Source organism: Anopheles nili, chromosome 3 (genome assembly GCF_943737925.1).
Source record: "Anopheles nili chromosome 3, idAnoNiliSN_F5_01, whole genome shotgun sequence".
NCBI classification, from domain to species: domain Eukaryota; kingdom Metazoa; phylum Arthropoda; class Insecta; order Diptera; family Culicidae; genus Anopheles; species Anopheles nili.
In genome coordinates this window covers 24,679,485-24,694,363 of record NC_071292.1, presented here as the reverse complement: position 1 = coordinate 24,694,363, position 14,879 = coordinate 24,679,485, and the positions used below count along the sequence as shown (strand labels likewise).

The following is a 14,879-nucleotide window of genomic DNA, read 5'->3' as shown; positions in this document are numbered from 1 at the left end:
AGCCGAATGGACGCTCCGTTAAGGAGCCACGATCGCAAAAAGAAACCATCACGGCACCACCGGAACGTACTTAGCAATTAAAATCCTTCCACCGCTTCGGGGATGCGGTTGTCGTTAGCGTACGATTTCTGGCCGCCAGTGGCCAATTAGATAACCGCTGCCGCCCGGTTTTTCGAGCGTTTCGTTGCGTAAAGCGACGACAAATCGATCCCATTCGGAAGTGGGAGCAAACCGAGCGATGATCGATGTCCTCGAGATGTTTGCTGCGAATGCGAGCACTTCCGATACCGACGAAGCAAGGTATCTCAAAGCGGTTGCCTTTTTTTTCCTCCCTTTCGAATCGCGTTTATTCGATTCCGCGTCAGCGCGATCGTTTGGCACGCGCCTAGTGGCTTTTTTTTCTATCTCGCTTGCCCCCCACAACACGATCTCACGCGGGCCACTTATAACCCACCCATCGGGAGCAGGTGAGCCGTTCGATCGCATTAACAGTTCAAGATCACGATCACGATGTGATCGCGCTGGAATCTGTTTAATCGCACCATTTTAAATGGATTAACACGCCAAATCGGCTCCCATCGACGGCGATCGGTGCACACGCGTGCGATGCGAGGACTTGCGGGGTTGGAAAAACATGCAAAAAAAAAGTAACAGAAAAACACAACTGGAAAGCGGAGCTCGTTCGAACCGAACGATGTTTATGTTGCGATCGATGCGCACCACCACGGTTGGAATGTCGATAAATGCGGTTGTAACACTGGACCGAGCGCACGCGTGTTGCTTCAATCGAATGACGATCGATCGAGCCCCGGAGTAATTATCGCGCGCTAGAAGTGTGTTATTGCGTGCGGTACCGTAAAGAGTCACTGCGTGTCGTAAAAACTTACGAGCCGAACGAGCGGGCGAATCAATGGCGGGTTCGGTAACGTACGGTTGTGGGTAATTTTGGAACGATCAAACGCCCCATATGCAGAGCGCTTTCCAGCCACACTCTGTTGTGCTTTGGGGCTGCGATAGAGCCCTTGTTGAAACGCGATGTATACGAAGCATAAAGCTATCGTACAAGAGAAGCCTATAGCATGTTTTAATGTTTGGTAAAATAGTGAGCATTATGGTACTATGGTAATACTAGATTGCATAACACATATAAGCTCAAATATAATTTCTAAAATACAGGAATGTTTTTTTTAAGGATTCCTGTTGTTTCATTCAAATTTACACGCTCTAATTATTTTTTTCTATCTAAAACATTGCCATGGATAAAATTTAAAGGCAAGATTCAAATCAAATAATGGCCCATACAAAAGCAACAAAATTGTTAGTAAAATTTGTTGATCACCTTCAAATAGAAAGCAATAAATCAGAAAACGAATAAACGCATGCGAAATCAAGAATGAGCTAAATAATTCTATTAGAAGATACCAACGACTCTAATGTGATTGATTTCAACAACCGGGCTGATTTTTCGCTGTTTACCGATCTGCCCAGCAACCAGGCTTTCCAAATCCGGAGTCTGCGGAAACACACAGTTAGCTTCCGATTTTCCCACCACCTAACGAAATGCTCTCTGTTCCATTCGATGTAAGCGCCCCAGCCCACCGTTCGCTTGCTCCGGGAATGGGTTTTCACGTGCCGAAATCAATTAATCTCATCGATTGTTTCACATCAGCCAGAACCGATGCTAAAAGCTGGAACCCAGCCCGAACCCAACGCCGATATGCTGTCAATTTGAGTCCGTGGAAGTGACCGCGATCTTTACGAAATTAGTTTTCCCACCCGACTCACCCTCCCGGGCGGTTGAGAACACACACACACCTTTGCTGGGTACAGGGTAATACGCTTATCTACGCACGAAATCGTATCATGCCACGGTTTTCCATCCATCAATCCGGTCCTCCCCACACGGAGGTACAGCTTCAAAAACCCGGGCTGGCCGATTTTTCCGATGGGAAATGCACCATGCCATCGTGCTGCTGGGACTCTCATCACCCGCCTGGTGCCGTCTTTGTGCCGGGGAGCCACGGCAAGAGAGTGCTTTTCCGCACGCAAATCTAGGCCGTACATCGGCGCACCTAACACGGTCGATGATGGTGTAGTAGCGACACCGGCCTGGGGAGGATGAAAGAAAAAAAAGGCGCCCGAGAAAAGCACCCGACGCCGCTGCGTATGACCCATTTCCCGGGCCGGGGAAAATCCCCTTGGCAAATTCATACACACACACACAAGCCGGTGCGAGTGAGCTTTGGAGCATCGTTTGGGGCAGCGGCATGCGCACGGCTACAAATCCCGGCTTCGCTTCGATGGTCTCGATTACTTCATTAAGACGAAGTAGAGTGATAATGGTAATTACATAGAATTATCGGGATGGTTACTGTTTAATTACATACCAGCGGCCACAGCGGGCACTCCCTGGCACTTTGTACGAGCAAATCCAGTAGCCGCCGGTTGTCTAAACGAAGACAACCGTAGTTGTTTGCGTCGGGGTTTTGCGTTCCCGAGCTGCCTAACCACGGGGTAATATGCCTACGCCATGTTTGATTGCATTTTTCCAGTGCGTGACGCATTGTACAACAGCGTTTAGAAAATTCCCTCATCCACTTCTGGCTCTCGACTCGACGCCACGCGGGCCGGGTAAATTCCTCCACAGGCATTTTATGTATTCTCGCGAAAAAATCCTCACCGGGGCGCGCAATTGAAACTTTCAACCGGCTTGACAACCGCCCGCCGGGGGTCCTGGGAACAGAATCGGGGCAAAAATACTTTCGAGGTAAAAAAAAAAAGAATGCTAACAATCCCGAGCGATGACAGGACCGAAAGGTAAAGGTTACCTTTTGCTTCTTTCGCTGGCTCGCTGTCGCGCAAAGCGAGCTGCTTACAGAACTTGAAGCTGATCAATTAGGGATGAAATTTCCCAGCAGATCCGAGCCAGCCACCAGGCGGGCGGCTTGGGAAGGCGAACTTTTACCGTGCGCCGGCCGGAATGAGGAAACTCGAACGTGCGCTCAATTTAACACGGGTGGGGATGCACTCGAAAGGTAATTGGAAGCAATTTCTGAAAGGGGTTTTTATTTTTTGTGTGCCCTCCTCCTAAAGTCACTGCTAGTTAGCAGCTATGTGTTTGCAGCACGCGATTTGCTTCCTACGGTCACGCCGGGGAAACGTTACAAATAGGCGTCCTAAGGAGGAACGTTTTCGAGCTGAAATTTTCAAATAGTATTGCACACTGTCGTAAATAACAACATTCAACATTTCAGCACGATTTCAAATGAACCAAAAAAAACAAATTTGCCTAATGAAGAATATTGCAACCTGAACAAAATGTACTTTTTGTTCCCATCGTGTGTGGAAAAATGTAGTTTTTTCCCAATTAATATGGCAATAAACCTTTGACTAAAGCAATGGGAAGGTGAAAGGTCTTATTCAAAGGATAGCTCATAATACTTACTAGCCGATCATTCGAAACTAATCAATATTTTAATGTCTTCCAAGCAGCACTTTCAAATATCCCCTCGCGGGTATAAAATTTCTCGATGAAATTGTCCGACAACGATAATTATTTCCTGAATCCGTTAGTAAAGTGTCTCACTCGCTTCACCCGAGGAAAGTCTGCTGCGTCGTGCGAACAGTTTTAATGTCTTTGTCAAGCCGTTCCAAAAAACCATCCTCGCACAATAATATCTGCAAAGTGATGTTCTCACGCCGTAAGAAGACGGCTGCGTTGTGGGATTATAGCAGCGATTACACAGCCCCAAGTGGCCATTCCGACAGTCGCTATCGCTCGTGAGCAGACAACCTGGCGCCATTCCCAGGGAGAGATCGCCCATTTCACGTGCTCTATTTTTTGTTTGTTTGTTGCCGTTTGTAGTTGCAGTTGCCAGCACTTTCGCTGCATTTTCGTTATCGCGTTCGGTGCGTTGTGCAAGAATTCCAGCAATCAGCTGACAAACGCTCGATGCACATCGGTGCACACACACTCGGAGACAAACACCGCTGCACTTTAGCATGGCGCGGGCCGGGCACAATTTGCATAAATCAACCACGCACGAATAAATCGCACCCGAGACGTGCGGGCGGCGTCCCAGCCCAGGGACGCTTCCTTGGACAAGAAAGGGCGGTGAGTAATGAAAATAGAGCAAAAAAAGTTAACCCCACCAGCTGGAAAGCGAGTGGAAATGCAAAAACGCGCGGCCCTGCTCGTTTGCCTTTACTTCCGTGCACCGGAGCAAGGTAAGCGAAGGAATCGTTTACCTTGCTCCGGAGATTATAAGCTCTCCCCGGTTTTGCACCGGTGTAATAAAACAAACCTTCACTCAATTAGCGGGGTGGAACTTATAGAGACAGAGAGAGAGAGAGAGAGAGAGAGAGAGAGAGAGAGTGAAACGGTAGGGTGGCATCGGTTCGCTTCCTTCCGGCTGAGGTAGAATCTAGCGGGAAATGGTAAATTAACTTGAAAACCCCAACTGACACCAGCACTGGTTTTGAAAATGGCAATGACCGCGGCCCCGAGAAGCCACGTTTGGTGTTGGGGGTTTTTCGTAGTTTTATTTGTGTTTTTTTTTATGAAACGCTCCACTCGCCAAACTCACTTTCAACCGAATGCACTAATCACCTAGCTAGGGTTCGGTGAAGCCCACGCTTTCCCGGCGGTCGATTCGGCACGCCGCAATCAACGTAAAAGCGAGCCCTTTCCCAAGCGAGTGCATAGGCGCGTTTGATTGTTTAATTAGACACAACACTCGGCACGCATTCCCGGCCCAATGGAGCCATGGTTGGTCCTCTCGCTGGGTGGCAGGGCAGCAAGTGATTCGCATCCGGCTGCACGCTGGTGTGTGTGTGTGTGCGCAAGCGAGTGATTAGCTACCGGCTAAGAATGAAGCAGAAAATGGCAAATTCGTGCAGTGAAAATAAAACAACGCTCCCCGGGTGGGCCTCCCCCGCGTGAATTGGTTCGACCAATTTGCGCTCTCAAACACGCCGCTAATCGCTAATGCACCTGCACTCTGGCGCCTGCCGTTTGGGCAACGGAACTGACGCAACCGAGGGATGGTAAAAAGAAATGCATCCGACGCAGAAAAAACGTGTACGAGTTCGTCACGTTCTACGGCAGCATGGAGGATGGCGTTTTTTTTTAAACACGTACGTGTACTTGTTGCACGAGCCACAGCGCCTACGGGAACATAAGCGCATGGTTGCGGTTTTATTTCATGAAACGGCTTAAGCAAAACACAAACATCAGAAAGTAATGCTCGGAATTAAATAACTCATTCATACTGCTTTCTGCACGTACCCGATTGTAGTGAAGGGAAAAAAGAGCAAATTATGCAGGCGCTCCCAAAGGGAGCTGCTGACCCGGTGCTACCGAAAAAAAAACAAAAACAACACCAAACCCCCCCCCCCCCCCCGAAAGTTCGTATGAATGGGAATAATTCGCATGCCAGAAGCGTGTTATAAATAATTCCACCGATAATTAAATACCATTAATGCTCGCCGGTTGCTGCATAAAAATGCACCGACATCTGCAGCCGTTTTTATTTTGGATGCTTCGAGCGATGACTTGCACCGAATAGGCGGAATCGGTGAGGGAAAAATGGGAGCTACAACGAAACACGACCAACAAAAAAACATGCAATCGCGTCCACAACTTGGGATCTCTTTTACTCTCTCTCTCTCTCTCAAGCATATTATCTGTGTTGCTATTATTTTTTACTTTTATTTTCCCGCAAAACCTCCATCGGGGTGCAAGTGCGCTCGTAAAAACGCGGGCGGGTCATGCAATTTTGGGTGCTTCCATTTTTTTTTTCGATTTTTTCCCAACTCGCCTCCAGCTTCTGCGCTTACTTTCACAATTGCTCATCCGCAGTGGCCGCCTGGCAGCGGACGCCCCAAAAGCTCCCACCGAAACGCGACCAATCGAAGGGTGATTGTGCGCTTAAGATCCGATAATGCAGACCATCCCGACCAGGGCGATGATATGCGGCAAGCCCAAGCGATTGTGTGCGCCCCCTGGCAGCGAGTTAAAATGGAAAGCACTCGGAGGAGCACGAAAACAATCGTCTAATCACCGGCGTTTCGGGATGGGAGGTTCGAATTCGTTTTCTACTTTACGACCTTTCCGTGGGTAGTAATGTTATGACACTGTTGCGCAACCCGTTCAATCCGTTAGTCCGTTTTCCTCGACCTGTGATAATGCCCCGTGTGTTTCGGTGCTGAACCGGTGAAAACAACCTCAGCTGGGTCTTATTGCATGTTTTCCTCCCTCCGGTCGATTATGATGTGAACGTACTAATGATACCAGAAGACCAACAACCGGCATGAGGAACTTGTAATGTCACGCACCACGCGCTTAGCCCTTCCGAATCGCTTAAATGTCACTTAAAACAACGGTGATGCATTACGGAATTAAATTGAGATCGATTTCGATGCTCCCCGGAAAGGTGTGGCAGGCTCATTTTGGCCTCACTAGAGTGATTGATGATTTTCCAGAGACCCTTGTGGTGGGAGAAAGCACACTCGCCTATCGATTTGGTTCCGTTCAATTTTCATTTCGCGACAAAGTGCAAAAGATTTGGGAACTAACAGCTGTACCGGTTTCCAATAAACTAATGGGATGCTAATGGATATAATGGACAGGTAGAATCATTGCTTGTGATGAATGGGAAATTTTGACGTATTTCTATCATCCAATGCTTGTGTTTTCGTAGCAATGAAAACTATTGCTTCAAGTTAACATTTTCTTAAAAAAGAAACCCGCTTAACGCTATATCATGCACTGTAAGCGCGTGTTCTGCAAGTTGCATACATCGCGGCGCTTACATTCAGCTGCATCAATCAAACTGCACTTACCTTTCAGTGGTGTCTTGGCAGGCAGCGTCCCATTCGCCGTTCCGTTTCGCTTCAGCAGCAGATTGCGCTTGGTAGGCGGCGACGCCTTCAGCTGCTCCGGAACGAGCGGGATCGAGGCGTTCGTCAAGTTGGGTGCGATACGTTTCTCTGCGAAAAGAGCAAACCGAACCAAAGCGGCGAGCGGTTAGTGTGCGGTTTTGGGGTGTACTCCATCGACGTCACGCTATAATCTACTTTCAGGCGCACCCACTGCTCGACTCTCTGGCACTCGAATCTTGGCGTGGGATTTTACGTTTTCCAAACGGATTTCCGATGCTCCCGAAAGAACATTGCTCAAATCAACGGAACCCGACCCCACGGATGGGTCTCCATAAATCTCACCCGCATCCAGTGGGCAGGGTGGCACGGGAAAATAGAAACTATTTCCAACGAACCGTGAAGCGCACTGGAAACCGAAGGAGAGTTTCCGGAGGGAAAATTTATTCGATGCCACTTCCCGCCGCACGAGTCACTTGAAATATGCTTCTCGGGATATCTTGCGCTGCAAAATATTGATTCAATATCGCTCGTGAACGGAGAATGGGAAATGCTGCATTGCTAGCATTCCCTGTGAAAATTGCATATTTAACAGAAAGCACCCACGAAGCGTCACAAGTGCTGGTGTAGGCTTCGCAGAATACTCGAATACAACGCTGGCTTCTTGAACTTGGCGCTCGTTGGGATGTAACTGTGCACAAAGTTACCAGCGAATGTAGGCTAAGATCAAATCTCGTTTTCATCTCCATCGAGCACCAAATCACCATGAAGACCCAATTACACCTTCCCTCTGGTCCAGCGGTCCGGAACGGAACTGGACGACGATAGGGCCGCCACTATCTCTCGTCGTACCCGAGACGACTTCATCACACGGGCGGCATGGTTTACATTCCCGTACAAGGAAAGTGCAGTTACCGCGCACGCGGTCGGATCCGTCTCCGGTGTCGTAAGAGTGGCGTCGTAGTCCTCACTCCCGTGGCGCAAGAGAGCTTTCCCGGGCAAAGAAAGCACTGATACACCCCCTTGCCATTCATGGGGAGCTCGCGCATCGCCGTAGTAATGGGCAGAAAATCGTCCTTCAGATCGGTTTCCCCGATCGTGTGCTTTCTCGTGCTGCCTTCGAACAAGATCGTCGATTGCCGACGACAGCACCACCAACCGGATTCGAGCGCCAGCACCAACGGAGCGACCAAAAACCATCCGATTCGATTCTCTGTATCGCTCCGGTAAGGAATAGGGGGAACAAAATCACCGTGCTCCAGAAACGAACATGGGAGATGGAACATCGAATCATGAATAAATTACACACCGATGGCCGATGGTTGGCCGAGTTTGTCCGGAGGCCAACCTGCTGACCCATCGTGTGCACGTTTCCTGTCTTCCATCACGTGGCCAACTCCTCACAGACGTGCCAATGCCAAAGCAAACACACGATAGAACGCGAACTGGAGAAGCTGCTTTCATTCACAGCTCTGCCTGCCAGGGTGGCCAGCAGCCCTAACTCAGTGGCCTCGTTGAAGACCTGTTCCTCCTCGACGGGTCCCATTGAGGTATCGCGTATCAGCGCACACGGTCCGGAAGGTTGTGGCACTCAACGAAAACTAAACTAGACACTGGCACGCGGCGTGTAAATTGCAATCCAGTTAAGGTGGATGTGTTTTTTTCTTCTCGAAAACCAATTATAATGCACGTCTCTTGTCACTTTAGATCCTGTCGTTGACTTGGTGTGATTTTAGAGCACATTCTTTGCGATAGTCTTTTAGACTCCTAGACTCAAGCGATTAAACGGGTGGTATATTCCCTACTCAAACAGCAACGTTATTATTGCTCAGGGAAAGTAAAGTATCGTAAAGATACACTCTTTTTGAGTGCTGAAATTGCTTTTAGAATGCATGCACATTTGTACAACATTACGATAAATACTCCCGAACAGAACTGCCTGTCTGATGCACTTAAAATGCAACGAATACGAAAGCAAAAAAACTCCGCATTTAAAAGTGCAACACCAGACCGGGTTGCTGCTCGTGCTGGATGCAAATATATGCCTTTTTCTGTCTCTCTCTCTCTCTCACTGCTATCATGGGTTTTCATTCACTTGCCCGGAAATGGATAGCGCAAGACCCCAAACAATATGCGAACGGAGAAAAAGGAAACCCATCTCCACCGGGCGCCCAGCAAATGCAAAGAAAAATCGTTATGCAAGCCGATTGGCCTGTCGCGATTTTGCGATGCAACCCCCGCCGGTGGTGCGCATTCTTACATTCCAGCTTTTTGCACCATAGCTGGACCCCCGTCCATCGCCATTTCATCATTTCACATCCATTGCCGCAAGATGCCAAGCCCGTGTGCATCGTCTTCAGTTCACCTTTCTCGGTCAGCGGGACGTTCTCGGTTGCTCGTGTCCGTTGAAATTGCACTCTTCTGCTCACACAGCTCGAAACTGGTGCAATTCTCTCTATTCATGTCGCAGCAGCAGCAGCTTGAAAGGAAATCCATCCCCAGTTGGCGCATCGTTTGCCCACCGTGGAGCTACTCATGGACGCATTATGACAAGCAGAAATGCACCCACGACCCCAAAACGGCTGCCGTATTACGAAGCGCCATACAGCGCCTGGCCGGGAACGAAAGAAAAGCGCTGGCTGAAATCCACCCGACCCCTCTGCCGGCGGGAGCCATGGAGCGGAAAATCTATCTGCTCGACCAAAGCCAGCTGGTAACGGAATTGGCCACACACACACATACACACACCCATCAAGCGGGGCATGTTGGGCGAGTGCTGGGGGTCAGTATTATTCGTCTCTTTTGTCGTCCACTCAAAAGCGGCCCGTACAGAGCGCGAATGCACGAGGAACGCAATAAACCGGAAAGCATAAAGTAATTCGCCCCGATTTCAACCTCTCGCGGGCTGTCTTGCGTGCGGGTTCTGGCACCGGTGGTCCGTTTTACCGGACGGTTCGATTCTGCCGTATGCCCAGCGGGTGGTGCGATTATTACCGGCCCTTTTTCCCGACCGCAAATACCCAGCGTCTGGGTCCCGGCTGTTTGCCAGAGATCGTGTGCTGTTGCTGCTGCACAAAAACTGGCTGGCCTTCGTCGCTGTAGGTCGAATGTATTGGACCGCCGCGCCAGCTTTTCTCGAGTCGCTTCTCGGAGGGATGCAAATATGCGTCGGCCAACCCGTTTGGCCTCCGGAACGAGCGTAATTTATGAAGGAACGAACGGGTGTGCGGAGCCCGCAGAAGAAGATGCGACAGGAAATGAGCCTCGTCCACGCGGCGAAGGTACTTACGCAGTGCGGCGGCCGCCCGGGCTGCGCTGCTTCGCGCCGGTTGTGCGCCATTCGTCTTCGACGGCGGTCCCAGGTCGCTGGATGAAGAGTTAATTGTGCGCACATCTCGTTTTTTGGCCGGTCCTGCAAACGAAAACGAACACAAACAGACAGTGAGATAGAGAGCGAGTTTGTGAGAGGTTGCTAATTAGTGCGAAAGAAATATATGGCACCCCGCGTTATCTGAAAAGCCCGGCGTGCGCGCGTGACGGTGAAATATTTCATTCCCACCTGAAACACAACAATTAGGCACACGAAAGCACAACAATCCCTTCTCGCGGTTCAACGATTGTTTCGGTTTGTACCGATACCATCGCGCAAAGGGGCACACAACTCATGTAAAACGGAATGTACGCGTATCTGGTCACCCTTTCGCGTAAGATAAGCGTGCTAAATGGGAACGGGAGAACCGGCAGATTAGCATAATCGTGCTCGAGGACAATCTAACGGTCAGCAGCACTGGTCAGGGTGAATGTGAGCCCTATTGTACTGTCAGCCATTTTTTTTTTGCAAATTTATTGGACGCCATGTGCGGCGACTCGCGCAACCATTCCCAGAGACCTTTCGCGTACGTCATACGCGAGAAGCGCTTTTTGTCCCTCGCGAGCAGTCCACGTTGCGATAAAATCTGGCCAAGCGAATGTACGCCTCCTCTCGCGTGGCAGATGAAAGGGTGCACATTATCCCTAACCCTAACCTAGTTCTGCACCGCTGAGATGCACCGATCTTCAATCATCTCGTGGGGGTCCACAAAATGTGTACCTTTTACTCGGTGGGTACCTGCAATTTCCCGCAGCTAATAGCCTGTGTTTGCTGTACGGCGAGCGTGCTCGAAGGCAACGCGCATTTTGAGGTTATGTTAAGAATTCAAGATCACACGAGGGCGCCCTCTAGGTCCAGATCTGGGCCCGTCGGTAATGTGCACCACTGTGTTTGGTCTACAATTGACACCCAAGTGCGTGGTCGATTAGACGACGTGGAGGACCACACGAGAAAGAGCTCTTGCTACATGCCACAAGTGTTCGATTCATCCATGTAGTTGCTTTCAAGCGCTCTCGCGTACCGATCATACCGGCGATTCCACCGACGCAATCGACCTACAATGATCCCCTTTCAGCGCTACATTTGAAGCTGTTTTGGTGGAGTGTTGAAAAAAAAACCACACACACCGGAATCTACTGACACACAACGACGAACCATAAATAACGAGCTTATTACTCCCGATGCCACCGACAAGACAGCCAGCCAGGGCAGGCTAACTGAACCGTATCGAACGGTAGGTAGGGCAGATTTGACCCAAACTCGCCAACACCACTTCACCACCTATTAGAAGCCGCTCGTTGGCGTAAAGGTGGGCTCCAAACCCGGGTCCTTATAAGGTCCCACACCCACCGGTGTGGTGTGCGCTTCGAGTGCACAGCTCGATTGTTTCGATGGCAGCGACAACACCACCGACGGCTCTTTAAAAAATGGTGTGTTTTAATGAACTAATGCAATTTAATTTTATTCCTCCTCCATGCTCTTTTCTCTCGACTTGAACGGCTTCAAACGATGCACGCGGTTCGCCCGATCCCAGCGACTGCCCATTGTTGCCGGAAATCGTCACCTTGGCACCTTACGCCAACGTCCGAAAACCTCCTAACGATTATTCTAATTGCTTTCCGCTGGAGCGCGCGATCCGGCGTACGGACTCGTGAAATTAAAACAAAAAAGGCAGACACCGGACCCTGCCTCGAACGGGTGCGTTTCCTTTTGCTGGGGCCCGTTCGGCTACTTTAGGGTCGCGTAAAGCATAAAACTCCTATCATTAGCCGCGCTCATGAATGAAGCGAACGGGGTTATGCCCTCCCGGTGAGTCCGCTGAACGACTGACTGACAGGACGGAGGCTAGTTTTAGCGACGTTCGGTTCGACGACCTTGATTTTTGTTAAGGGGGCCCTATTCGCAGCCTCGAAAAGAAGCGGTTCGTCACACGCGGTTCGATCCCAAAGAAGAGCGAGAGAAAAAAAGGGTCAATTGAATGATAATTCCGTGGCCTACTTTCCGGTACGCTCACATTACTAATCGCAGTGGAAAAGCGAGCTGGCGCAACTGGAATTCGTCCAAGGTAACCGCGAGCCTTCGACACCGGTCGCAGTAGGCGTGGGATCAGCGGATTATCAGCAAATGCATGCACATATTTATCCGTCAGCCTCGGTTCGGACGCTGATTTCTCGGGGCGGGTGTGTGTGTGTAATTAAAGGAAATGGTTATTCCAAAAGTTCTTCCCGCCATCCCATCATTCGTTAGGCTTTCGGTTTGAAATTCAAACAACCCGCGCCAAGGGAGACATGCTCCGGTGACGATGGGCGGAAAGCGCCAATTTGCACATCTTGCCCGCGCTGGCTCGAAGCCTATTGGCGAAAGCTCACGGGCTGCTACGATCGAGACCGGTAATTAAAGGCGCCATTGGGAAGCCTCGGACGCCGGAACGGAGCAACACACTCGACATCGCATAATTACGTGCCTTGGGGTGCTACGGGCCAAAAAGGGAAGCGTCCAGACTACTGGCTGTTTCGAGCAATTCGAGGATGGTTTCACTTTAATTGCTAATCAATACGCCCACGAGCAAAACGGGGAACACCATTGCAAATGTGAGTCTGCCACTGGACACAAGGGGCATGTTGATGTCGGCCAGGCGCAGAGTCCTTGGTTGGGGTTTGGGAGAAATGGAAATGGTGGTACGTTTCCGCGATAGCGGGTGGCAATGACACGAATTCCGCGATTTGGTAAACGAAGCCAGACGCCACCGAACGCTGCAGGAGAGCGAAGGACAAGTTTCCATTTAGTGTGCCATCGATAGAGTGCTTTTGATTTACTGCCAGTAAAGCATGTGAGATCGCTGACGAAGGTTGTCCAGCGGTGGAGTGGATACCGAAAACGTAAGACATTAATTTGCTGGTATTGTTAATTACTTTTGGTAGCTGGTAACGTTCTCTAGAAATGACAAACCTTCAGATAAAAGGGCGGAGATTTAATGCACCGGATTCTATCTTACTCATTCCAGCAAATTTGATTAATGTCCTACATTTAGTGCATCACAACCCAATTAAATCTATCAATAATAGGTTTTTTTTTAACAAATAAGAACAGAAAATATAGAATCTTTTGCTATTTCTTAATTTATTCCTTGAAATTTGATTCATCAAGTTTGTTCAGGTGTTTAATACACACGAAACCACCAAATATATCAGCTTGTAGAAAGAAATCTCGACAATACAAAAGGTTTGAACCTTTAAAAATCTCATTCGGATAAAAACAGGCAAATGATTCATGTGAAATAAAAAAAAATATTAAAAACTAATCTTTAATTTCCAAGACCTGCCAAAAAACATTAATATCATTTTACTATAAATATATATATGAATGATTTCCAATACATACAAAAATTTAAATTAGTTTAAATTACCAACCAAATTGATCGCACCTCACAAAACCCCTCATCCCGTAATACCATTTTCGGGGTTCATTCCTACGAAAGACCCCATCAAGGTCTCCAAACCCCCTCCAAAAAAGGGTTGCCATCCCTAATTTCTGGCCCATTTCTGGCCGCTAATCTTAGCATCTGCAACACCCCGATTAAACGATCTTTCACACGCGCGCGCGCGCCCGACGGTGAAAGTAGCCCGCGGGCGGTGGTTAACCATAATTTCCGTCACCCGATCTTCATTAGATTGCTGCGCATCGCTAACCCTTTTCGGAGTTGGGCAGAGGCTTGGACTTAGCAGCGACAAACCGAGCGGTGGTGGGTATTTTTTCGCCCATTTCTCCTAATTAAACCACCTCGAACCGGCCCACGGAGAGGACACGGAGAGGCTTCGTTCACCATCACACCGCCGTCGGGTTCACAAATTGACTGGCAATGAATTTGCATAATTGACTTTATTAAACCACCACCATATGGTGAGGCTTGCTCTCATTCTCAGCCCGACCGGGGTGGCGGAAAAAGTGAGCGCACACGCTGGGGCTATGATTTTGCCGTTTCATTTTCACCCGGCGCTGGCCGTGTGGACCTGTCGATGGTGGTGGATTTAATTTATGGCCGTTTTTCCTTGCACCAAGATCAGCGAACACACTCCACCGTCCGTGGATGATGTGTGTTTAGTTTTGCATTTTTCGCAGCATTGATTTCGCGTCAGTTTTCCTTTCTTTTTGCGCGTACCCAATCCCACACACACGCAAACACGCCGATCGAGCATCTGATGCGAACTGGCAGTACAAAGTAACATGTTTCCCCCAGCGTGATGGCGTGAAAATGAATTATAATTCGTATGCAACTGGAGCACAAGCCGGATGATGGGTACCGGAGATGACGGTGAGAAGCCCGTTCCAAACTGGGAGAAACTTACGCAAAAAAAGGAAGGTACATTTTCTGCCTTCTTGCCAAGCCTCCATGCGGTTGTTGTTAAAGCAAAACCACGCGAAGGCCATGGACTGATCGATGGCTGATCGGTGGTCGGAATTTTGCACTTGCACCAACCCGCGATCGGTGATCTTTCACTCGCGCGTGCGGTACCGAAGGCCTTTGAAGGCTTTTTTTTCGAATCACGTGTACATTGGTTGAAACGAGTGAAGAAAAGGAGAGAAAACAATTGTGGCCCGTTCGGATGAATATCACATTCCCTGGGCTGGC

The 14,879-nt window shown here is 49.3% G+C and overlaps 1 protein-coding gene across 1 annotated transcript in view; it reads right to left on the bottom strand.

The window, feature by feature from the left end:
• Positions 1–14,879, bottom strand: part of LOC128723935 (serine-rich adhesin for platelets) — a 111,214-nt gene that overhangs the window by 31,783 nt on the left and 64,552 nt on the right. Inside the window, exons 5-6 of the mRNA XM_053817699.1 lie at positions 10,169–10,291; positions 6,844–6,990 (exon numbers count right to left, since the gene is read on the bottom strand). Coding sequence (XP_053673674.1) covers positions 6,844–6,990; positions 10,169–10,291 — 270 coding nt within the window. The remainder of the gene's footprint in view (positions 1–6,843; positions 6,991–10,168; positions 10,292–14,879) is intronic.